At 36.3% G+C, this 27,981-nt stretch overlaps 1 protein-coding gene across 1 annotated transcript in view; it reads left to right on the top strand.

The window, feature by feature from the left end:
* Nucleotides 1–20,728, top strand: part of LOC121418361 (flocculation protein FLO11-like) — a 65,089-nt gene extending 44,361 nt beyond the window's left edge. The window contains exons 5-7 of the mRNA XM_041612183.1: nucleotides 5,647–5,723; nucleotides 16,367–16,458; nucleotides 16,825–20,728. Of these exons, the coding sequence (XP_041468117.1) occupies nucleotides 5,647–5,723; nucleotides 16,367–16,458; nucleotides 16,825–17,011 (356 nt within the window). The 3' untranslated portion in view covers nucleotides 17,012–20,728. The remainder of the gene's footprint in view (nucleotides 1–5,646; nucleotides 5,724–16,366; nucleotides 16,459–16,824) is intronic.
* Nucleotides 20,729–27,981: the final 7,253 nt, after the last annotated feature.

Here is a 27,981-nt window from a genome sequence, read left to right as displayed (position 1 = left end):
TCTTTAAATTTTTAGTTTGATGGAGGCGCACCTATTTTTTGTTTATTGTAAATATAGACTTGTCGTTTTTAATAGTTTAAATAGTCATTAAAATAACAGGTTTTAAACAACCGTATAAAGCACCCTACAAATGTCAATCACTATTATGATATCATGATTATCATCTTCTAATGTTGCTCATCCTTGGGTTAATGCCAATGAATTCCCGAATGTTTGATCATTTAGTCAAGCTGTCATGTTGTATGTGAAGAACATCAAATGATCACTCTCTCTCAATAGGTGGTTTCAAACCACCCAGATCACAAGAATCCCCGTTAATTTACAAGAAATTATCAGGCACAAGATACCCAATAGATATTGATGCTTTCACACTGTCTCGAAACATACCGTTCAGGATAAGTTCCTGAAGTTACGAGCTAGCGCAGTATGGTCTGGTGAGCAAGCAAGGCGTGAGATTCAAAATCGCTAGCTCAGCAGCCACCCATGGCGCCCATGCGCAACTGCACACTGGGTTATAAGAAAGTTCCGGTAATTTGCTTTCACACTGCCAAAATACCTTTGAAAACTTCCCTTCGAAAGTTTTCGTAATTTGACAAGTACCTAGTGACTACCTACTAATAGTGGGTATTTTCTTTCGGAGATATTGCTCGTGATTTGCTTTCAACACTTCCAAAGTTAGCTGCTATTTTCTGATCGGGGTAGATCGGCAAATTTCCCGATCAGAAAATACCTGGAACTGAAGAATTCAAGGTGGTCTGAAGCCCCCTTATCTGGTTGTGACTGTCTTGAATGGATCCCACAGAAAGCCAAGATAAACAATCCTTTAATCACTCCCACTCCTACTCCTGCTGACTGACTGTATGGAAGATTTGCCCCTCAGCGTTTGCTCCTTTCGCTCCTTTCGCTCCTGAGTTCAAGATGACAGGAGAGCTGTATTACATGAATGAACAACTCTACGCTTTGTGCAAACAATGACAGGATCAAGAGGGCATCTGAGGACACATCAGAGTCATGTTTCATTGGTTTATATTTACTACAGTTGGGCTATTACAACATGGGTTAAACTGTAGTCCCCCCTGTTCCATAAGGAAATTGGCAACAACAACAACAACAACAAAAATCACAGTGTTCTTGAAATACTTCCTTGTCAAATTTTACCTCCATTGGAAATATTCTAAAATTGTTCTCTATATACAATATCGCAAGTTTTGAAGACAAAATTTGATGTTTAGAACACTAAATTTGGCATTTTAAAGTACTGAAAACTTTGGTCTATAGGTGTTAAACCCATTTGCTCTTCTTTCAACCTGGTGTTATTTTTGTATGGTCTATTCTCCACTTGGTCTCATGTCCACTTCATCTACTTATTTTTACATTGTCAAATGAAAAGTTTGTTTATAACCAGTTCATCTTATAAAGAACAAGTGGTGTTAGACTAAATAGTTAGGCCTGTAGTCTAAATTGGGATTAGACAAAAGGGTTAATTAGACTTAGTGGCAGTTAGACCAAAAACACTCTTTGACGGACTGGTGTAAGTAGAAAAAAATGAGATTAGATTCATTATATCATCTGCGATAAGACCAAATGTGTAGTAGACAAATATGCTTTTCACATTGCATTTCCTTAACCCCATACTATCCCTAACCCCATACTATCTTTTTTTTTATTCACACTGTCTTTCTTAACCCCATACTATCTGCTCAACCGTGGTTAATGCCTTAACCCCAGACTATCCCTCAGCTCATGAATACTGATGATTTTACCATACAGAGCGTGATTAACGTGCAATTCAACTTCTGTGATTGGCTAATGCTTAGCCCCACTTTCCTTAGCCCTGTTTCGTTTTCACACTGCATCTCTTAGCACCGCAATTGTGGTGCTAGCACCACAAAAAGCCGGCTAACCCTGCTTTTTTGCAGGGCCAGATAGTACCGTACTATTTACCGTGCTAGCCCACTTTGCTAAAACGTAGTGGGCTAAGTTTAACCCCGGGAAATTGGTGGGGCTAAGACCCCCCCTTAGCCCCACCAATTTGGGACAAAAAGTACAGTGTGAAAAGCATAAAAGTGGTTGTATTGTAATAGACAAATCAGATACTGCTTCATCAAGCACTATGGTATCCATAGAGATGGAAGTTGTGTGAAGAAACAGTCGGATGATGTCAAGGTTCCAAATTTGACAATTAGGACCTGCTTGCCTGAACCACAAAATGTCAAAATAATGGAATTCCACGTGTTCAGGGAGGAATGAAACTTCATTTCACATGACAATTACGAGAAAATCAAAATATTTCATATAATAAAATACAAAAGAAATAGTGAGTGAGTGATGTTCCCTCATTTGCATTCCGACAGAGATGTGCATATAGCTGTTTTGTGAAATGAAGCGAAACTTTAAAATGTCATAACTTTCTTATTTTACACCCGATTTTGATGAAATTTTCAGCGTTATACTTGTTGGATTTTTCTCTTTTTTATTCAAATCAAGTTTTTGTTGGGGTAGACTTGTCCTTTAAGCTTGCTTTATTCCTCGTGGAAATGTGTTCATTCCTTTTTATAATACAAGTTCCATCTGCATGTCTGCTCCTGTGTGTTTTTTTTTCCTCATAATGAAATGCAGAACGTATTGTATTTTAGGCGAAGCTGGTTGTTGAGCATGGGTTAGCTCCATGGTTAGAGCAGTTCTATAACATTTACTACAAAAGTTGAAAGGATGCTGATGACAGGCTCACATGTTGTGCTTAGCATGAGAGTTATTGTGTCTATTTGTTGAAAGGTTTCACTGTCTTTTTCATCCAATTATTTCAACACATGCATGTACTCGTAGTTAAAGCGAACTTAACCTTTATAGCTGTAGTCATGGTTATACAGTTAAAGGGGAGTAAAACAAATCCTTTGACTATGTGCGTTGAATGGGCAAACAGGATGTTGTGTATTTTAAAGGGGTGGGGATCTGCTGTTGTGGACGTTGAGATTTGTTTTTGACATGCTTGATAGTAGGAAGTTTTTTGCCCTGTGACACAAGACGAATTCAAGTACAGAGTAAGTGTATTGAAAATGCCAGTCAAATGACAATGAACAGCTGGAAGGTCTTTGTCGAAAATTGGTGTAATAGAACAGCAGTTTTTCCCAAGTTTTGGAGCTGATGAAAACTTTCAAATTTCGGATATTGCAATTTTGTCCACCGTCCAGGACAAACTGCTGTTTTGATTCCATAACTTTCAACAAAGACTTCTAGGTTGTTCTTTGGGTGTAGGGCATTCGACAATGCATTTTCTGTTATTGAATCTGCTGTGCGTTGCAAGCGAAGACTCTTAATTGATTCAAACCAATTGAACTACTACATATAGTAACTAGATGTAAAACACAAATGTATGAGTATGATAGTTCTTGCTTGTAATCCTTTGAACATGATTATGACATGAAAGTTTACTTATAGGGGATAGAAAGATACAATGATCACGACAGCAATCTTAATGCGGGGATAAGTTAATTAATCTTTAGCCCCGCTCTCTGAGAACGAAGTCTTCACCTCTTGAACAGATTAAACCAGATACAATATTGAGGGCCACAACCGACATTCCAACCCCTTCTTCTGGCTAAAGAAACCATCAGCTTGGACTGTACACACTTGTGTTACGGGAGTTGAACGCATCCCCCTGGAACGCATCCTCACCGATCAGATCAAAATCATGGCACTCTTCGCCTTCTCCGAGTCCGCTCCTCTCTCTTTATCATCTAGTACATGTATCTCAGGCATGCGTTGGAAATCTGACCTTATTATCTCCACCTTGGCTTGGCTTCGCTGGCCAAACACTTATGATATGCATGCCGATTTGTTTCCATATCATGAAGAGAATGGATTACCACATAACCTGATCAAGTGATTCGCTTGTCTTCAGGGGCAATAAAGTATCAGTTTTAATTAGAATTAAAGCAATAGGCTTCTCCATGTGATTGCCAACATGCACATTTGTATTTTGAAATCATATACGGTGATATATCATATTTCTTTAGAGTATTGATGAAAATTTGAAAATGGATTTATTTTTTCATGCAAAGGGCTATTGATTCTAGCTGCATTTAATCATTGCACAGTGTTATACTTTGTTGTCCATCTTTGTAAAACCCACTCTGGTTTTCATGGTATTTTATGACAACAATTATGACAATGAATACTTACAAAAAAGGACTTACAGGCTATTTTTATTTCATTTGTGTTTTAGAATTTTAGTTTATATTATCTATTATGATATAGCTAAAAAGTAATTGCCCTCCAACTTGTCTGTCTCTGGGAACTCTATCTATTAAGATTTCTTTTTATTTGCTATCCATTATACATTGCTAGGAAAAAAAGGTTATTGATCAAGAGTTACCATAGCAATGTATGGATATTAGTCTGATGACTCCGGGTTGTCTGAAGTGGTACTGAAATATTAATCATTATTATTGGTAGATTGTCAGTCACTATATCTCAGTGCTTCAACTTTGACTTTATCTGTCACCTTCAAATGGTATATCAGCCATTGCGATCAGCTAATAACGAAGAAAAGGGCAATATCAACGTATCGATAGTGCATATTAGATATATTATGAGATATATATTTGAAATACTATCAATTAAATATATGTTCTTAAAGAGAAATGCTAGTAGTTGCAGTAAACACTGATTTCATGAGAAAGTCTGTAAAACCAGGCTTAATCGTCAGTATATCATCGAGGATCTGCATCTGGTACAGTTACGTAAACTGAACTTTGTAAAATCTTGAAATCCATGCTGAAAAATGTTCACACTAAATATCACCAACACAGATAAGCGCATGTGGGACAGTGTATTATTATTGCTTTGAATGTCGGCCCAACGCTTGACCAGAATCCTGTGCTTATTTGCTAATTTCTCAGCAATTACACAATTTCTTCCAGAATCCTTTGGCACATATTTTTTATTTATACAAACAGACACTTTGGTGGTCATTTCATCGGATTCTGGATTAACTCATTTTGATATCGCTACCACAACTGGCATTTACCTTTAATATTTCACCCTTCTGGATTTTTCAAGCACATTTAATAATGTAGGGAATATTGTATTGTCAATAGAAATATTAGAATTGGTAATCAAGTAAATTATTTTCAATTACAACTACGTTGAACAGAAATCCACAATATCTCAATCTTCTAATTGTGCTGATCACTAGCTGTTCACTACCAGTCTGGATTTATTTTCAATTCTTCAAAGTTAGAGTGTAGTGTATATCTCATGAAGCCACAGATGAATTTTGATTGCAGACGAATTCCCATGAAATACATTCATCCAGATCAGTTTTAGTGAGAATCCATTAAAAAACATGCATGAATTCATTTTCTTATCTTACAAAATATCAAATTATCCCGTGGATCTGTGCTGTCTGGGGTTATACGAGATTCTTTCTCTTCTACAAATAAAAGAGTATTTCCCTCATTCATGATGAGCTGCAGTAATGCTTTCTTTAATTACTCAAACCATATATCCTGTATTAACCACCATCCACTTTCACAATAGGGATGGTATGTTCAAGGATGTGGTAGTGGTAAGTTCTAATAGTTTAATTATACTTTTCTCTGTTTTTCAATGTTGTTTTTGTTTTTGCTATCTTGATGTTGATAGGTGATCTGATGATGAGCCTACTATGGTACTACAGACCGGAGCATACCGAAGCAGGCAGACTCAAATCACATCTAGAGGTAAATTTGATTTCATTGTAGAGTACCAAATTGATGATGTCACAATTTTTTTTTTTAGATTTTAGCCCCATTGAAATCAATGTATCTTTTGCCTGGTAGTGGTTCATAACCTCTCGATCTTGATCAATAATATGTTGATTTTTAATAGAGCTAATTATGTATTCATGCACTGTTGAAATTTTTAAACAACACTTTGTATGATATGAATCTTACAGTAGTTGTTTAAACAGTGTTAACAAATGTTTTTTCAAATCATAAACAAACATGGTCTGATTCCCAAATTTGGGTTGTGGAGGTGTTTCATCGTGCTCTACTGAAATATGTTATCAAAAATTGCCGTAGCTTTCAATTATAGAAAGCTATTGGGAGACATCTCACATTTTCTCGTTTCATACTGGCGAACTACAAATCTGACATTTGTGTGTTTATCAAAATTTTAATTTTCTAATGCTCCCTATTCAATCTTGATGCTAATGGGATCTTGTATTCTTCCTGCGTTTTATATTTGTGTTGATGGTATCCCTTGGAGATATCACTGATAAGTAGATTGCATATATGGAATTTCAAACCACCCCGACTGAATTTTAAGCAGTTTCTCACTTCCTTGCTCAGGTTTCTACTGCTGGTTACTCTGATAAAAAGAAATTGATATCATTTACAGTGTTTTCTAATTGCTTGGAAGAGTATCAATATGTTTATTCTTGGAAAATATGAAGAGTTTTAAGACTTAAAAGAGTCCACTGGGTAGCCTGATATACAGATGTGCTATTTACTTGGGGAATTCAATCAAAACCATATCATTAATCATAGTTTTATTATGATTTTATATGTCCTACCTTTTTCTTACCTTTTTAAAAAAATCATATTTTTCTCTGAAGTTTCTGTGATCATTCTTTCTTCTAATTACCAACTTGAATTGTTGCCTCACATAATACTGGTTATACTGGTCAGGCACGGTTCTAGACTTAAAGGGGAAGTTCACCCTAACAAAAAGTTTATTGTAAAAATAGCAGGAAAACTAATAAAAAAATATTGCCGAAGATTTGAGAAAAATTCATCAAATAATTAAAAAGTTATTAGAATTTCAATTATTTGATTTGTGACGTTATATGCGAGCAGCATTCATACGTAGCGAATGGTAAAAAATCAAAGAAATGTCATTTTCCCAGAAAATTGAAAATGGTTTTCACTGTACCTTTTATATATCAATAGACAAATCATTTCACACCCGATCATGAATAGAAAACAAAATTAAGTCACCAGGAACCATAAAAAATTTGAAATTCATGCATTTTATATTACATAACACATGGGGCAGCTGCTCGTTTATGACATCACAAATCCAAAACTTTGAACTCTAATAACTTTTTTACTTTCCAACGGATTTTCCTCAAACCTTCACCAATATTTTTTTACTAATTTTTCTGCTATTTTTACAACAAAGTTTTTTTTCAGGGTGAACTTCCCCTTTAATAATGTGGTGGGGCTTCTGGGGACTTGAGACATTTTAGATGTTGGTTTCTTTACTACACTGGAAATGAACTATTATGTGTAGCATATATGTGATCATGCAGCTTGTCCTCCTCCCCCTGGCCCTAAAACATTTGTTTAATATAATGTGAAAAAAAAGTTGAGAATTGAAAGTTGAAAATGCTTCAGAATGTTTTTCATATTCCATTTCTATTGACAATCATGTACGGCACCCATCAGGCCCGGAAGCAGTAATTGCTCTTGTGAGCATTTCAGCAGGGGTAGAGGGGATCGCCCTGAGCCCCTAGGTAATTTTTCCCCCTGTGAACAATACATGTAAGCCACCTATACATCTGTTTTTGTGAGCATAGTTCTCATCTGATAGTGGTACTCCACATTTCTGTGATAAAGGCTCGTTCTCAAAAGGTCATTTAATGGAAACAGATGAGGAAGGAAACATTAATCCTTGTTATCAATCATCAGCTGAATTACTAAATCACCTTTTTTGTCTATTGTTAGAATATTTTGACCCAAGCCACAATAGTCATATAGGAGCCAAAATCTCAAATGGCTCATTTTTTAATCTTCAGGAAATGCCTTTCTGAGTAAAAAGATTTGGCAACATTGTACATCCCATGTTTCTAATACAAGAGTCAGTGTGCATTGATTTTTGTTTTACTATAACTGAAAAGTTCCCCCACAAGAAGTTACAGTCCCCAGGGGGGGGGTGCAGGACACCCAGAAATTTTGAATTATTGGCGTAGTGACCAAGGGGTTTGGGTTGTCTCGATTCTCCCCCCCCCCCATGTCATGACCAGAAAACTGTGTTTAAATCGTAGGAGAGCTCATAAAAAGCTTGATAGTATTACTACTAGTAAAAAACTTCTATAGCAACCTTTGTTTGCTTGTTTTCTCCAGGAATAAAGACACTATGTTCGAATGATATTTGGATACCATTGCCATATTTCAAAAGTGAAGCTTTTTCTTAATAGCTGCCCTCAATGTTTAGAATGTTTAGATACAGGTACAAGGTTTGAACTATTCTGGTGTGCAAACACGATACTCTGAGTTAAGAGTCTGAATTTGCAGCCTATAATGCCTTGTGTACTGAAGGCCCTCTCGCTCAGGAATTGAAACAGGAAATTTTGTATGTGCTAGTCCTTGTGTGGAGACCCATTTGTTGATCAAAGTTTCAATCAAGGTCTGTGCCTGCAGACTAGGTTTTTAACACCCTTGAAACAATAGCAACATGATATGCTTTTCTAGGGGTGCATTTATATGAGCCACTCTTTTACCCTAGAATCATCATTTGAAACATGTTTAGAAAGAAGAAAGAAGTTTCTACAGAATCACGGTTGCGTCCAGTCAAAAGTAAATATGTTTCACTTTCAAATCACAAACGTGAAACACAGAGAAAAGAGGTGTTTGGCCGGGGGGGGGGCACTCAGTATATAATGCATAGTGGAAATGTGCCAAGGAGGGGGCCACCATTTGTACTCTCAAATTTCCGTTCGAAGGCATACCATTTTTGTCTTATTGAGATAAAGAACGAAGAAAGCCGCTCCAAAGCATAGCATTTTCTTCTTATCAAAAAAAAAGAAGAAAGAAATCCACTCCAAAGCTTCGCATATTTTCCGTTACGATGTTCCAGCCATATTGATCTGCTACAATGAGCCGCAATTTTGGTGAAAAGCGGCGGCAGAGTGCTGTCCGACCATCGCATCTGCACTAGCGCACCCGGCGCCCGTGCCGCCGGGCTAGCTGCATGCACGTATGCCCATTCCATAGGGATGAATCCTGGAGAATAAATACACAATCACACGCATGTATTAAACCAAAATTGAAAATACATGCGGTCAAATAACTTTCAAAAGTTCTGACTAACGAGAAATTAGCACGGAAGAGAAGGAAAAAAAGAAAAAGAGAGAGAGGGGGAGAGAGTGTAACAATGTGAATTTCTACTATTAGTATCATAGATCCTGGTAGAAATAGACTTTTTGTATCTTTTGCAAATAAAACTGTTATACACTGTAAAGAAGTTGACCTATCCTACCTTGGTCAAACCATGGTCAAACTACACTCTATGATGCGCACTGGCTAGGCTTAAAGATAAATGAAAGTAGTTGTAGTAAACACTGATTTCACAAGAAAGTCTGTAAAACCAGGGTTAGTTGTCATATCATCGAGGATCTAGATCTTGGACAGTTACATAAACCAAAATTTGTGAAATCTTGAAATCTACGCTGAAAAATGTTCACACTGAAGATCACCAACACAGATAAGCGCATGTGGGACAGTGTATTATTATTGCTTTGAATGTCTGCCCGACGCTTGACCCAAATCCTGTGCTTATTTGCTCATTTCTCAGCAATTACACAATTTCTTCCAGAATCCTTTGTCACATATATTTTATTTATACAAACAGACACTTTGGTGGTCATTTCATTGAATTCTTTATGAACTCATTTTGAAATCGTTACCACAACTGGCATTTATCTTCAAGTGAGGGAGAACAGTGTTCAAGAGAGTTTCAATTTTCAATTGGTCTAATGACATTTCATCCAATCCTCAATTCATCTACTATCATTTGGTTTGTCCACTATCCACATGATCTAATTGCCATTTCGTCCACTCACAATATCGTCTAATGACCAGTTGGTCCAATAACCATATAGTCCATGGACCATTTGGTTCAATTGGGTGGAATGAATGAAAATAAAAAGGATATTAGACCAAGTGTTTTTGAGACGAACTGATGATTAGACGAAGTGATGATTTGACCAAATGGTTGTTAGACGAAATGTTTATGGACGGAATGGCATTAGACTAAATGATGGTAGACCATGTTATGAGTGGATGAGTTGACAGGAAACGAATTACCCAGAGGGCCACTTCGATTGACGAGTGGATACCATGCGCGACCAAAAAAAAACCATGTAAAAAGGATGTCTTTTTCAAGATAGGGCACGTTACGTACGTAACGTAATAGGAGTGTCAAAAACACAAATAATGAAAAGGGGGTATCTATTTTCTCAAGGAAAGCTACGTGTTTAGGGTCAAATTTGTGAGGGTGTAAACAATTAAAGACTGAAATGTTTGATAAAGGATGCACTTATTGTCCCAAGAGTCAACACTTATTGAACATGTTGAGAGTACGATTTGCATGAGGAGTGGGTGGTGGGGCCGTATATACTAAACCCAGTTATGTAGGTAAAGGTAAAACCGAAGACCGACATCCGTAACATATCGATGTAGTTGTTTAGTTGGGTCAGTTCAGGGAATACTTGGCAAGAGTATTGTTTTGTTTCCAATACTAGTTAAGGGTAGGGTTTCACGCGCCAATACTTGTTAAGGGGTGCATTTTCAGAATATGGAAAATGTGTGTTTAGGGTGCTTTTTGAGGCCCCATGGTCGCATATGGTATCCACTCGTTATTTGGAAGTGGCCCCCTCCCCCCAGGATGAATTGGCAATTTACCTTTAAGAGAGGGTCTATTAAATCCTGATTTTGTAGTTACCATGATTTTTGTTTGTACCCATGAATGTGATCATGTGATTCCAGCTTATGATGTTGCCTAAACGCAGCCTAAATTGTTGCATTGTGCAACATAATAAAAATAGGGGGTATTCCCACTTTCATGAAGCAGCAGCGTATGCAAACCAGGATGTTATTGTTTTTCATGACAAGCTCATTCAGTTACTAGAAATTTCTAAATTTCACACACGCCACAATCGAGGGGAAATCCTGGCAATTTTTTTTTTCAGATTGGATATTCTGTCCAGTTCAGAAAATATCAGCTAGATGTGAATGAAAACTAGCAAACAAAGTGGTAATGTCCTTTTGTTTTTAGTTGGAAATTTCACAAAAATAATCCCATTGCAAAATATTTAGTTAAGAATGGGCAATTTAATTTCCTAATCAGAAACACATGAAATTACCATGTTTGATTGGTTATTTGATATTATATCCCTCTGATGAATATGAGTATTCTAGATAAACGATTGGTCAATTCGCGATCATGTGACAAAGTGTAATTTCAATAGAAAAGTACGTTGCTGCAAATAGCTCTGTATAGTTTTCTTCTAGCTCTGTATATTTTTTGTTACATACTGTGCATGCTCGTGCTCGATATGTTCCCTCAATGTTGAACTGCTCCCTGTCCTGATATCCGGCAGCAAAAATAAATAAATAAAATAAAATACAAGCTCTTGTTAAATTACTTACCGACAATCTGAAAAAAAACATTGGAATTAGGTCTAGATCATCATGCAGAAAATTTAATTCCATGACGGCCTTTCATACAGGATTATTAAAATTATACCCAACAAGGTGAGTCAAGGGGTGCGTTTATTCGACACTTTTTTACCCTAGAATCATGATTAGAATCATTCAAATCACGATTCTGCAGAATCACGATTGCGTTTAGTCGAAATTGAATATAATCATGATTAGAATCACAAACATGAAACACGAAAAAAGGGGCGTTTGGAAAGACGTTTCTGTAGAATCACGAACGAAAAAGGTCGTATAAACGATATCGTGATTTGAATCATGATTCTATGACGTCATTGTGTCGTGCTTCTTCCGGGTTCGACTCAAAGGCGCGCGCTGTGTTTCGTGCAGGTTAATTTTCGTGTAGCAGTATTGCCAGCATTTAGGAATTATCATTCTGTGTATTGTACCCCCGGGGTTGTACTGTAGCGTCATTTGTATATTTCATTGTTTTCATCAATCATTTCTTCAAGTTCCAAAGGCACAAATTGGACCGATCGACGATGAATTAACTCAGGGCTCTGCTTGTGCTTTGGGCTCAGCCTGAAGCACAAGCATCCCTTACCGGGATTCACAGAAATAAGACGATCCCTTTCAGCGGCGCTTGCGAGGGAGGGATTTCAACGGAGATGTGGCACCGCCTGTCGAGACAAAATTAACAGAATTCGTGCCCAGTACAGGACCATCATAGACAAGAAAAATCGATCGGGAGGTGGGAGGGAGGATAATGACCCCTTCTGGTTCCCGATCAAAAACAATATGAGGTACAATACACGGAATTCTGGAAGTAAAAGATTTATTTTTCGGAAGCCGAGTAAGCGTTGCACTTGCACAAACGTTTGCTCGTTAGCTCCGGCGGCAGCAAAAATCTAGCAGCCGACGTGAAGTTAGAAACACGTGCGAAAATGTTGACCTATACTTCCTGGGTCAAACTGCGCACTGGATCGGCCCGAATTCAGGGAGAAACAGCGTTAGAAAGATGGTCGTATAAACGCTGATTCTGTCGGATCGTGATTCATGCTGCTGTTTTGAATCATGATTCAAATTGTGATTCAAATCATGATTCTGGGTCGAGGTCGCATAAACGCAGCCAAGGTCAGATATAAGTTAGCCTGCGCATTTACAATTTGAGTGCAGCGGCGCAGCGGACCTCTCATAGAAGCCGCGCGCAGCCTACCCAGGAACTGGTTAGCATTAGCTCGACAAGCCTAGGTCTACAAGTCAAAGGGAGACATAAAACAAATATAATATAAAATGTATTAATCCTCGGTTGGACTGGCAATACCAGTAACTATTTTTTCCTCATGGCTTTGCCACTCAGAGAAAATAGTGATTGCAGTTCAACCTCCAATTAAAAATTCCCACCATACTTTCTCAATCAGTTTATACTTGCCTTATCAACTGTGCAAATATTAACATGGTCAAGAATTCGCCACTATTTGAAGCACCATTCATATCTTACTGGTAGTGACTCTGGACCCCCTTTATCAGTGGCTGTTGCTTCTTAATGTGTTAGCCAGTGTGTGCTGACGACGTGTGCAGGCTATTTCTTAATCATATTTCATAATATCTCAAGTGATTCTTAATGTAAAGAATTAGAATTTTTATATTTTTTGATGTTAACAAAATGCAATTCTCGATATAAGAAATGTGGCTGGCTAAACATAGACACCGTTATCACTACTGTCTTAAAACTACTTAACTAGAAACTAGTTAAGTGGAAACTAGTTTAACATGTAATGAGAACGGTCAAAGCGGTCTTGGAAGCGATCTTCCAAACCGGTTAATTAAACCACCTCACGATGTATTTTTCAAGATCACTTTGTCTCATTAAACTGGTTTTAGCAGAAGTGAGGACACAACCGTTCTTCAGGAAGCGATCTTCCCACATTTTGAGCCTGCTTCTCCACACAATGTGGGTAGAATGGCCACACTGCAGTTTCAAATTTTGCGCGAAATGTGTCACCCCACTGAGAGCATTCCCATATCAACAAGATTACTTTATGTGAAGTGATTTTGAAAACCACTTTCTTGTGATCAAATGGGAACGCTAGCAAAGCGATCTTCCAAACTGGTTTCCTGATCCCGGTTTCCAGTAAACTAGTTTTAGAAAGCGTAATGAGAACAGTGTCATATGGGGCGTTGCAAGAAACTTGCGATCAATTGCAAGTCTATTTTCATTCCCAAAATCAAGCATATGCCGTGCAATTAATTGTAAATTTTCGATTGATTGCTTAGCTGCTCCATGAAACAAGGAGTGTAATCTGATTTGCTATAGTTAAAATTGATCAATCATTCATAAATTGAAAATCAATCGCAAATATTTTCTTGTAACACCCCCTTAGTGTACTTGACAGCAGCCCATGAATTGTGTGGGGTTTTTTTTTTAACCAAGGGCAACAAGAAACGGAGGGGAGGGGGGGGGTATGCAAGGGAAAGAGATCATGAGAGAAAGTTTACACATGAGGAAGAGGGGGTAGTTGATAGGAAATGATCTTTATTGATGGTGTGGGCGGATATTGAGATGAACATGAATTATGAATTGCTTAAGGGCACAAATGACTTGAATTGACACGGATGGAAAGGACTCTCTATTTAACATGAAAAATATTGAATGATGTATAATAATCGAACATGAAGGGTTGATGAATTAGTGTTTATCATCTTAAATGGTCATAAATTAATGATAAACTAATGCAGACACAGCAAACAATATCATGAGTCTCTAATATTAAGATCAGTTGTCACTGTGTCATCGTAAATTGTCTAGGTATGGTTCATTCATATAAACCTATCTTTGTAAAATAATGGAATATATGCTGACAAATTCTCACACTGAAATTATCAGCTTGTTCCTTGCATTTCATAAGGACATGCACAGAACTGATTTACCAAAATGATGCAAAACTTTGAAATGTCACAATTTTGTTCTTCTTTTTCCATTCGTGATTCATTGTGTTTTGTTTGTCTGATTTTACTATATACATGTATGGTCAAATCACACAACTTTCACCCAGGAGTCCCTTTTCATTATGATGAGAATTACAGAAAGCATACAAAAAGAAAAAAAATGGAGGAGGATTAAGAGGAAAAACAATATTTACTTCAAAAATAAGCCTGGTTTGAGCACACTTGCAATGACATTAATTACCCTTATACCTCAATATCTTCTCTATCCATCTGTTCATAGCAGAGATCTAAATCACTTCACTCTTGAATTATGAATGATGTACTTTAGCCATAGGCTTCTCCGAGCTTGTCACTTCTGCGTGATGGACAAATTCATCTTTCTTTCGTAGCATGTTGGTGCCTAGAAAGTACGATTTGTAGATTAGTGTCTGTGTTCTCTCAAATCTATTTTCCGTAAAAAATAGAATTGTGTTTAGAAGAAGGTTTATGATCGATCTATTTTATGAGATGGTATCCTGAATCCAGCAGAAATAATGTACATTATAAGAGGATCTAGAAAAGGGCATGAGAAATACTTCAGTAAATATTTATTCATATTTTCTAATCTAGAACCTTACATAATCATTTTACTCTGTTACCTAGTGAAAGCAGGTACATGCAGTCTCTCAACAATGGGAATGGGAGAATTTAGGATTTAATAGAAGTCCATCTGCATAAAGAACCTTTCCATTAATTATAACTATACAATCAATTGTAATTGAAGTTGAGTTTTCTAATTTGAATGGCTGTTGGGCAGTTGTGTCATGGTATTTTGCATGGATTGCACAGTGACATATTTGCTCCTGTGGCAATTCATGTAAGAGTTGGGTTCAGGTTTGCAATATGGTTTAATGTTAGTTTAGGGTAGGGTATAGTGTTAAACCCAGGGTTGAGTTGGTCATTTGGATTAGTGTGTGGAATTCAGAGCGGAGCAAATGTCGCCAGAGCAAATGTCACTAGAGCAAATGTCATGGAACTGGGTTGCACATACAGTAGCCATGTTGACAGGTTCAGTGGAGCAAATGTCGCCAGAGCAAATGTCATGGAACTGGGTTGCACATACAGTAGCCATGTTGACAGGTTCAGTGGAGCAAATGTCGCCAGAGCAAATGTCATGGAACTGGATTGCACATACAGTAGCCATGTTGACAGGTTCAGTGGAGCAAATGTCGCCAGAGCAAATGTCATGGAACTGGGTTGCACATACAGTAGCCATGTTGACAGATTCACTGTTATTGGGTCTGGGAACGGAGTGATTGCATGTATATAAAGATGTGCTCTGTATAATGTAAATACATAGTATGCTCTTCTTCCTTGAGGTAGTGCATCAATGCTAATGATGCTAATGATGCGAGTGCTGCGATGCCGAGTGGCTAATGAGGTGTATGAGCCCTCAAGAGTGATTGAGAATGATTTAGGTCTGCGTGAACTCAAAGAGCTCTTCATATGCCTTACCTACTTGGTTCTTCCCGTGAAATCATTATGAGCTGCAGTCTTTTTAATGGGAGACTCCCTCAAAAGTAGATTTTAGTTTGTTCCAGTAAATGATTAAGGAAAGAGTTCTAGGTGTTTAATGATTAAAACTATACACTGTTCTATACTGCATTTGCCAAAGGAAACAAGGATGAGTTATTAATGGTTGTTTGTTGTGTTCTCATTAATAGAATATTACTTTAATATGACCACACCATATCAAGTCATATATATCAGGCGAAGCATCATGTATAACATTTACTTGAATGGCAGGTACATTTGCATCTTTGTCTTTTACAAGAAATGTTGTATTGTCACTCTTTCTTGACAGTGTACAGCAGTATTATAGATTGAATCTCTCCTCCATGTATTTGATTTGATTATTGAATGTGATGGCATGCTGATGAAACTATCATGTTGCGTCATGTCTATCTAACGCACTAAGAGTAAATATTCTGTTTCTCTTTTTTTCTTTGCAGAACGAGATATTTGCTTGCAGGCACTGGGATATCAACAGCGTTGCATGTATAGAGGACAAATGCTATGTTGTCACCCTAGCTGAATACAACAGGTTTGTGTAATTAAATTTTAGTAGGGACTAAAATGAAAAATTCAGTTTGGGGATTTAAGGGTACTTTGTGAGCTTTTGCATTCTATTCATTTTTTTTAAAGAATATTGGTTTGAAATGTCTAATATTTAGTAAAAGATCCAGTATTGAGTTGAAATGATTTGTGTGCAGTCCTATATTTCTTTTCTACATGCTGTAAGACTCTTCAGGAACATATGTATTTTATTATTAATTTAGTAACAACTCGAATTTAGACTTTACGTCTGTTTCTATATTTATCCAATATGATTTTCCACATACTCTTTTTTTACAGAGTTGTATGATAATTTATGTTGTGAGACCTTTTATTCTTTCATTATTTCATGCAGGTTCTATTCCAAGCTAAAGATGGCTATGGAAGGAATCCGTCCTAGTAGAAGCTATGTCCCTGAACCTCTGGAGAACTACCCAAGGAAAGATTCCATACCACCTCAAGGTTTTGATCCTGATGCAGTATTCCTTTGTCGTCAAGTGTATGACTTCAGGCAACGGCGTGTTCTCAAGAATCCATACTGATGGACCACTTTGATGAACAGAGGATGATGGGTTGGCCTGTACCTCCTCACAACAACCTATTGATGATGACATCCCTCTGCTGGGTTTTGATCCTGGTGTTTTATTCATCTCTTGTTAAGTTTATGACTTCTTGCAACATTGTGACCTCAAGAACCCATACTTCTGTTCATATTCACCACTTGGTGAACAGAAGATGTTGAATCAGAATGAATCTACCCAAGGAAAAATGCCACCCCACCTCAGGGTTTTGATCCTGATGTGGTGTACCTTTGTCATCAAGTGTATGGCTTTAGGCAACGGCCCGTCCTCAAGAATCCATACTGATGGACCAATTGATGAATAGATGTTGGGTCAGAAGATGTCCATCCTTGTAGAAGCTACGTCCCTGAACCTTTGGAGAACTACACAAGGAAAGGTGCCATCCCCACCCCAGAGTTTCGATCCTGATACAGTATATTTCTGTCGCCAGGTTTATGACTTCCAGCAATGGTGTGTCCTTAAGAATCCATACTGATGATGGATCACCCGATGATCGGGAGATATTGGGTCAGAATATATCCATCCAAATAGCAGCTATGTCCCTGAACCTTTGGAGAACTATACAAATTAATTAAAGGTGTCAAACCACCTCTGGGTGTCTTCTGTCCTCAAGTCTATGGCTTCTTGCAATATCTTATCCTTAAGGATCCAGATAGGTGTAAACACCCCTTGGTGAACAGGAAAGGTTGGATCACCCTAATTCTTTATAGATCTACCAAAGTAAAGATGACATCCCTCTCCTGGATTTTGATCCCGACACGATATTTCTCCATCGTCAGGTTTATGACTTCTGCAATGTCATGTCCTCAAGAACCCATATTGATGGATCATGTTGGGTCAGCCTGAACCTCTGAAAAATCACCTATTAAAAGATGACATCATTCCACTGAGTTTTGATCATGGTGTTTCATTCATCTCTCATTAGGTTTATGACTTCTTGCAATGTCATCTTCTCAAGAACTCCTACTGATGTTCATGAACATTATTTGATTAACAGGATGGGTTGATCAGCCTGAACCTCCAATTAACTACCTATTAAAGATGACATCTCTCTATTGATTTTGACACAGTTTTCATCAGTTGTTGGGTCATTGACTTTTCATAACATTATATCCCGATGGAACCGATGCAATCGTACACCAACAACACATGGGCCCGAATTCTTAAGTGGGGTTTAACTTAAACTCAGGTTTAAAGTTGTGGTTGAAATATGGATAACCAATTGTTACATAAATCACCAACAGTAGAGATATCATATTTCAGCTCATTTGGCTCTCAATTCATTCATAATTGTCTATGAAGTATAAGTAGATGATTGTCTTTACCATTGAAGAATCAGGAAGGAGCACAGTAAACATAAGAAACATACAACTTAATAAAAATTTTGACACTTTTGGCTTTCAATAATTTTAGCACAGAGGTAGACCATGGTCTAGGTTAAATCTAACTTCAGAATATGGGCCATGGTGAACAGGATATTTTGGGTCAGCTTATATCTGTGAACAACTACCTATTAAAGTATAGATGATATTAACTTGCAAGATTTTGATCCTGATGCAGTATTCCTCTTCAAGCTTGATGACTTAAAGCAGACTTGTGTCCTCGAAATTCCATACTGATGTTCAGTAATGCCACTTTCTGAATACGAGATGATTTGCCAGCCTGAACCAGTGGCTAACCACCAAAGTAAGGATGAATATCCCTTTGCATGATTTGATCATGATGCAGTATGCATATGTCACCAGGTTTATGACTTTGGCACTGTTACATCCACAAGAATCCATACTCATGGACCACTTAATGTACAGGAGATGTTTTGTCAGCACGAACCTCTGAACAACTATCAGAATAAAGATGACACCACTCTTCAGGAATTCAATCTTTATGCATCATTTGTCTTTTTTGGGGTCTTTGCCTTGAATTCCATACTGTGGGACCACTGGTGAACAGTAGATTTGGGTCAGCCTGAACCTTTGAGCAACTACCAATTTGAAAATGGCATCATTCGCAGGATTTTAATCCTGACGCATTATTCATCTGTTGTAAGGTCTTTGACTTCTTGCAACAGCGTATCCTCAGGATCCTATACTATTGGTTACCAACAATACTAAATGAACAGATTTGGGGTCAGACTTAACCTCTGCTGAGCAACAACCAAAGTAAAGATGACATCCCTCTGCAAGATATAATCCTGATGCAGTATTCGTCTGCTGTTAGGTAGTCTTTGACCCCCTGCAACATCATATCCTCAGGAACTTTCTCATTGGTCACCAACATCCCTTGATGATGAGGAGACAAGTCTGGGTGACCTACTTGCTGTATTCTTTCACTTTCTACAGGGTTCTATGGTATTTTTAAACCTAGATTTAAATCAAGATGGTTTGATCGCTCTCAATCTCAGAGTACAGTTTGGAGATGATTTGGAAAGAAGGTTTATTCCAAACAAAAAAGAAATGAAGATGATGATGGTTTAGTAGTATCAGTATCCTCTCATGACATTTAATTATGCAAGTACATGATTTTTTTAAAAGGAAAAAAGTAGAATAAAAAATACTAATAGGGCTCTGAATGCAACAATGCCATAAATGCCATGATTGTTATTATAACTGTGAACAAAAAGAGATTACTCACTATTACCAAATCTTTGAAATTTGCCGACAGGAAAATTGAGTTGTGCTAGATCAGAGGTTAAGGCTGTGATGATGATGATGATGATGAAGTAAGGGTTATGCGACTTAAACCCAAGAAACATGCAATGAGGCAAAGACGGTGAAAACTGAACAAAGTCGAACAACTCTGAGAAGATTGTGTGTTTGCAGAGAATTTTGAAGAAAACCACCCATTTCCACTAGATTTATCCATGGAAATAATCATATCGATGAGTTTTAGGGAAATTTTTATTCATCTACTTCACTATCCACACACTAGTACATTTTCTATCACTAAGTCCCTTAAATGAGCTCCTACATGTCTAATGATGGAAGCTACATTGGTCTATTAATATAGAAGGATGTCACTTTCAGATACCCTGTTGTGTGCAATAAATCTGCCGGATCTCCATGCTAACAGCATCATATGTGTAATTAACTTAAGTGGGGGGTAGATTAGATTTGTAAAGCCATTGGGAGCGGTGGGGGGGGGGGTTAAAAATGATAAGAAATGTCTACACTATTCACCTGGGTTGAGTGCAGCGTAATGTGGGTAAATTTCTTGCTGAAGGGAAACACGCCATGGCTTGGTATCATGCCCATGTCCCTCAGACTGAAGACGAGAATCTTAACCACTCGACCACGACGCCCCCACTTATCACAAAGATATCGTCTTTTGAAATGAGCTACCACACAATGTGTTCACACTTGCCAGGTTTGATGGTGAACTCAATTCTAAAACAAATCTTTAAACAGACTAACTTCTCTTGAGGTGCTTTCCAAGTTACAATGTATATAATATAGATATATGTTTTACTTGTGTAACTTTCCTCCACCACTTTGTGCATTCATTAACCTATTCGCTTTGAGATTATATCAACCCCTTCAGAGTTCGTACAGGGCTGTTTAATTTCCAGTTGTCAGTTGGTTAATAGATTCAGATTGTATAATTTATGTCAAATATTTTCTATTTCTCTCCCCTGTCTCCCCATCTTCATTGTCGATTTCTCTTTTGTATCACTTAAGTTATTTGTGTAACTGTAATGTACATACAATCAGACTATATTTGAATCGTTGTCTTCTAAAACAGATAGTACATTGTCTATATTTTCTTTTTCAGATTGTATTTTTATGTGTGTCACAGTGCATTTTGGAGAGGATATAAAGTGCCATAGGGAACGGAAGTGTTGTCTTAAGAACAAATTCAGTGTTTGTTGTACTATTTTTTTTGTGTGAAATCAAAGTTTTCAACAAGTTTAGTTAAGTAAGATTCTCTGTTAATGGTGCTGTTCATGATATACAGGTGTGATGAACGTATGAATGAGATTGAGAGAATTTGCATTGCTTTCCACTTTTTCTATTTTGATGTTCTGGGGTAAAATCTATGTTGGTAAATTTCTCTTATGTTGGGGGCCCTTTTCATCACAGTTGTTGTTATTGATAGGTTACTATAGTAACCATGCTTTTTAGTCAATTATTGTCAGAGAATGTTATTGTAGTTTTCACAGATGAAACATTGATGAAATTATACTCTTTGCGTTTTTTTTACATTTTTTTGTTTCCTAGAGAGCTTGTACTTCCTACATGTGCTTTGCTTATTCTTAGAATTATAATGAATTATTCAGATAGATTTTTATTGAATATTGAGATTATTTTTTCAGATTATTATTTCAAATAAATGAAAGTATTAATTTCATTGAATGGACATGAAATGTTTAGTCCGCCAATTGAATTCTATTTGTACTCCAAAATGGAGTAAATTTATTTTATTGAAAATATTGCTTATGTGAATATTAATGTGCTAAGGATCTGAGCTACATGATGCCTCGGCTAAAATGCTTTTTGAATTTTGAAGAATGATATGATTGAAATCAGTGAGTGGGCATAAAATGTCGTCCAAATTGAGTTATATTTGCACTCAAAACCAGAATAAATACTTAAGGTCTCATCCAGGCGACATAATCTCTTCGCTTTCAACCTTGCATTTCTAAGAATGTATTACAGCGAATGGGGACGTAGGAAATATTGTTTTTCATGATTTTACCCAGAAAAAATAACCTATAATCTACTAAGAATATATTCTTTACAAAGTATCATGCCGATGATCATGATTTATGTGAATGATATATGACATCTGTCTTTCAAATCCGGTCACACTTTGGTCATTGTTTCTCTGATTGTGTTTTTATATTGAATTAGGGCATTCAAATTGTCAGTGTATGGGGAGTCAGTCCAAGTGATTTTATTTTCATCTTTGTAGCATCAATGAATAATGTGCATCTCCAGTCATTAATGATTAAATGAATTTATGATTACAAGAAGGCGATTGCATTGCATTGGATCATTTATCTGGTGATGATTCTATCCCGCGCAAGCTTGATATTTGTTTCTTTCATCTGGATCAGCAATTTTTCACTTTTTATTGAACGAAACATGTCTTAATCTGAATTATCTTGAATATTTTCAGCTTTGTAGAACCAGGATATACATGCAATGCCATTTAGTGACTATGGTTGGTTTGTGCTTAATGGATTATAGCTAGACAGTTTTTTTTTATTCAGTTGTTGCAGTAGAGCCATGCTTTTAATGCAAATATATTCCTTCAAGAAAATTTTGGAAGTCTGTTTCAATCATGAAGAAACCTTAAAAAAAACAGCAATTTATTAGATGAAAAAGTAGGGTAAGTAATGGAATGAAGAATCTTTTGAATGGTTTCATGCGTTTTTACATTATTACTAGAGAAGGGAGAAATATTGAGTTTGGATTTCTAAACTCCTTTATGAGCTGCTAGATTGTGTCAAACAAAATAGAGAAAGAAATTATGAAGTGAAGTTAGTGGGGCAAAAATTATTTTGAGTCAAGAAATCGTGATGAATGGCCAAGAAATGGAAGATTCATTTATGGAATATAATTTGACAAGCATATCAAGTATTTTGAAGCATCTTTGTTCTTATCACATATGAAATCTTCCACCTGAAGTACTTCTTTTTTATTACATTTCTTTTTCACTTCTGGAGAATAATTGTGAGTAACCCTTTTTTTTAAAAGTCTTTTACTCTGTTTTTGTATGTTAAGGCATCCGCACACCATACAATTGGTCTGCTACCTGAATTCAGAATAAAATGTTATAGAATTTGATGCTAATATTGAGACATAGAATATCTTTCAGTCGTAAGATGTGACGTGGCCTTAAGAAAAGAAGAATGTCTGGTATCGAATGATACACATCGTGTAATACAGGTTTTGTTGTCTTGACCTGAAAAATTAATATTTAAAAAATGCTCACTGGTTTGAATGTTATAAAGAAACACAGCAAGGAAAGCGTCATAAAACACATCCTTTAAAAAATGAACTTGAACTTTGCATTTTTCTTTATATAATTTTGCATATTCTGATGTTCACTTGATTGCGAATAATCTGTCTCTGGTTCTCAAAGTCAATTACAGTTCATTTTTAATTGAAACACTTATATGTACTGATTTTAGTCAATTTTTCTATATATTTTTGTTAATTTCTGTGTATGTGTTTGCAATTGATTTGTTTTTAATATTGATGGTGAAATATTGAATACGTCTTCTCATCCGCTTCTTCACTGAAAAGTATTTACGCTTTTGACAAAGTGACTAGTTTCCTTTCCCTTATATCAGAGTCCATAGATATACTTCCAGTACATAGAACTGTACATGAAGCCTTGAGTGCGGATAGCACTGTGCTTTGTTCTCTTAGAATATCAAAAGGTAGTAGAAAATAGAATGATGTTGTTTTGCATAACATCATATACACTTACTGTTGAAAGGGGGCAATTTTTTCTATATAAATCTTAAGATGTTTGCCATTACTGTACGTTCTTTGAAAATCGATTAAAGCCTTCATCTTGTAAATACAACATCATGTGCTTTGACAAAATATAATCATAAATAGAGTATTGACCGTGTTCCTTTAAGAAAGTATATTGAAATAGTCCAAATATGGCACCTTAAAGATTTTTTGTTGTGTGATAAAAAAATGTTGACCTTCGAGGGTCATACATGTATATCAATATATTCAAGATGGTTATATTATATCAATGTATATGTGTGTTAATGTCATGACAGATAAAAAGATTAAATACTAGAAAGAAGTGTTTGCTTGAAAATGAAAACAGGATTGACCTTTGTTATTATTTTGATTGTCATTTCAAAGTATAAGTTAAAGTCGATTAACAATTTTGAATGACGAACAGTTTGAAATAAATCAGACAAGAGATGGCCTGATGATGCAGGATCAAAGATCTAATCACGTTGACATCTTTTAGAAGAGCTGATCACACGACTAAGGCCTAAAGGCGACCGCACACCTTAAGATTGGTCTTTGACCCGCTTTTGGAATAAAACCTAGTAGAATTTGATGTTGATGTTGAGACATGGAATATCTTACTGTGTAATGTTCGAAATCATCTTCTTACGAATACCTATGTTCAAATCTGTGACCATGCTATCATCCTTCTTAGAATAAGAGCAAATTTAATATCTAGTCGTAATGACGTCATAACAGTCGTATGATTGGCTACGATTTGAAACTAATTCGGCCTGTACTCCAAAATAAAGGCTTGCAATCTTTCAAAATGGTTATATTGGTCTTCTTTCAATTAATTTTAACCTCCAAAATCAGATCGCGAACAGTAAAATATGATCAGATTATGAAATCTGATTCTGATCATGTAGACATCATAAAACAGGTTTTTGTCATCTTTTCATCTCTAAAAAAGCATGTCAACAGTATAAGATCCAAGATCTCATAATCTTAAAGTTTACATGATGATGAGATCCGAGATCTTGTTACCTTATTGTGCAATACATGCTTGGATATTTTTAGCTATCGTATGCCCATTTATCTGAAAATATGTAACATATGTCTATACATGTAACAGAAACATAAGATTTCTATTCCCTTTACAACCTCATTCCATACTTTTTGTATACTTCAGTATCTGTAGAAGATATAGGATATGTTATTTCTAAATGAAATCTTTACTCTCGTTTGCACAGCTATTTTCTAGCACTGTCAAAGTGCTCCATCTGTTTCAGCGAAAGAGCGCCATCTCTCGTCTCCACTGGCCGAGCACTGTCGACCTCTTTTCACCAATGTAAAAATAAAAATGAATGTGTGCATAAATGGAACCATGACCGGCGCCATCAAATCTTGATTCGGGGGGGGGGGGTAAGACCATTGGAGGCCCCCTTTTACTTGGATACCGGGTAATTATAAGTGTTAAATGCCCCGGATATAACCTCTCTTCTTCCTTCCCCGTTTTTCCTTTTTTTTCACAAAAAACTGATAACAAATGACGAAGTTATTGAATTTTAAAGATAGCAACATTTTGTGGAAACGGTATGCACGCCGCCACTATGCAATAGGTTGGTTGTTAATGTCATGCCCCCCCTCTCCCCCTTTTTTCATTCTCTTTTGTTATTATATGAAATCGTAATTATTTCATATTTTCATACACGTGTGTACCATTTGTCTTTCTTGTTGCATAATAAGTTGCAGCAATGATTATTTTGCACCTTAAATCAGATTTTAATTACTTTTCCCCATCTCATTCAAATTTTTATTCCTTTCCTAATTTAATGAAAATAATTTTACTTTTTTTAGGGGGGGGGGGCGGTCTGATTTTAGTTTCTCTTCAAATCATATCACTTTCTGCCTGGACCCCTTTAACCTAGGGAAACCTGGCACTTTTGTTACAGGGATTATTTCAACCACCTCCTTCCCTCCCGGGAACGCTGCCCAATTTAAAATTCAACCACAGAAGTTTGTCACTTTTCCCCCTTTGCCGACATAGGTCTGTGGTAGTACATATCCCTATTTACTTGCTCTATGACCCCTTAGTTGATTTACTTTCTTTACTGCCATGCCAGGCATTCGCCCAGTATTTATTTACCCTGTTATATTCTTGGCTAAGCTCATCCAGTCGGATACGTAGCCCGGGAAGGGGGGCACTTACATTGACGAGTGAGTGGATACCATGCGCGACAAAAAATACACGTAAAAGGGACGTCTTTTTTTCTTCAAGATATGGCACGTTCCGTACGTAACGTAATAAGGGTGTCAAAAGCACTAAAATAATGAAAAAGGGATATCTATTTCGCTAGGAAAGCTACATGTTTAGGGTCAAATTTGTGAGGGTATAAACAAATAAGACTAAAATATTTCATAAAGGATGTACTCTTTGCCACCACAGTCAACATTACGTGTTTAGAGTACGATTTACGCGAGATATGGGAGGTGTGGCCTTACTAAACCCAACTTTTAGGGCCCCTTTTGATACCAGCTTTTGCTGATAGGGCACCCTATTGAAATATTGTTTAATAAATAAATGAATAAAACGATGTAGGTAATAAATGGAAAACCGACGTCCGTGACAAAAATATCTCTGTACTTGTTTAGGGGTTCAATTCAGGGAATACTTGCCAAGAGTGTCGTTTTGTTTCCAATACTTGTTAAGGGTAGGGTTTCACACACCAATACTTATTAAGGGGTACATTTTCAGAATATGGAATATACTTGTTTAGGGTACTTTTCGAGACCCCATGGTCTCGCATGGTATCCACTCGTCAAAGGAAGCGCCCGCCGGATGCGTAGTGAATTCAGTTAGCATTTCTTTTTTGCAAGAAAAACATTCAGGAACTGGGCCCGTTGCCCTGGGCCCGATGCACAAAAATACTATTTTGGTAATTTGTGTTTTTTCTCTGTCCTGTTTTGTCCTCATTGTCTTGTCTTCCTCTGTACAATGTCTTTGTTTTTTCTGTTATTAATATTCCGTCTTGTCTTGTCTAATTTATTTTATAAACACTATCTCAATCGTTGGTTTGTATATTTTCTTGTATGCCATGGTATGATTATGTTGTAATGATTGTATTAATTTCATATAGTGCACAAACATACGAATCTTGACCCCACATATTAGTATTTTTCAATTATTCTATTGAACATTGTTAATTTCTGTTTGTATTTGATAAATTTTAATCATTTATTTATTTCAGGGGACTCACATAAACAAGCGATGCTTTCTAGTGAGTTCACCTTTTTCATTTCTGTTATCATATTCTGATTTGTTCGAAATGAAGAAGAATAAATTCAATCAATCAATCAATCATTTTATCATTTTGACATTCAATTTGACAACCATGGTAACATTGCTCAACAGTTAGTAAAAATCAAGGGTTTCATGAAATATACCATTAGATGGTATAATTATTATAGAATATCATCTTTTATGCAACGGGGCCCTGGTACCAAATATTTGACATAAAACAAGGAAACCAAATAAAATTGCTATTACGGTCTAGTCTGCTGTGCAAATCCTTCACTCGAGTTAAAGGGGAAGTTCACCCTGACAAAAAGTTTATTGTAAAAATAGCAGAAAAAAAAATATATTGACGAAGGTTTGAGAAAAAAATCATCAAATAATTAAAAAGTTATTAGAATTTCAATTATTTGATTTGTGACGTCATATGCGAGCAGCATTCCTACATAGCGAATGTTAAAAAATCAATGAAATGTCATTTTCTCAGAAAATTAAAAATGGTTTTCACTGTACCTTTTGTATATCAATAGACAAATCATTTCACACCCGATCATGAATAGAAAACATAATTAAGTCATCAGGAACCATAAAAAAATTTGAAATTCATGCATTTTATATTACATAACACATGAAGCAGCTGCTCGTTTATGACGTCACAAATCCAAAACTTTGAACTCCAATAACTTTCTTATTCTTTAACGGATTTTCCTCAAACCTTCACCAATAATTTTTACTATTTTTTCTGCTATTTTTACAACAAAGTTTTCTTCAGGGTGAACTTTCCCTTTAAGTGTCTCATGAATGTGCAGCTTAATAATACCTTGTGTGAGTTTTGTATGTGTTAGTCTTTGCGTGGAGACCCACTTGTTGATCAAAATTTAAATCAGGGTCTGTGCTTGCAGACTAATTACGATCACGGTCCATTTTGCATATAAGTTACTATTATCATGTTAATAATTTTACCATCCAATGGTAATTATGGATAACAATGCTCAACGGCCAATCAAATTCAAGAATATCATAGGCATGATGGGAGATACCATTGGATGACAAATTTAATATAATAGTATTTAATGCAATGATGCCATGTTAATCATAAGTATAGTATTAGAGATGTCTTTAAGGGAATGGAAATATCATACAGAGACATTGAATATATTTGTAAAAATTAAGTATATATTTAATTAAACTTTTGTTTATACAAAATTCATTGG

Source organism: Lytechinus variegatus, chromosome 7 (assembly GCF_018143015.1).
Source record: "Lytechinus variegatus isolate NC3 chromosome 7, Lvar_3.0, whole genome shotgun sequence".
Classification (NCBI taxonomy): domain Eukaryota; kingdom Metazoa; phylum Echinodermata; class Echinoidea; order Temnopleuroida; family Toxopneustidae; genus Lytechinus; species Lytechinus variegatus.
Note: the sequence above shows the minus strand (reverse complement) of the source record. Positions and strands in the feature narration are given on the sequence as shown.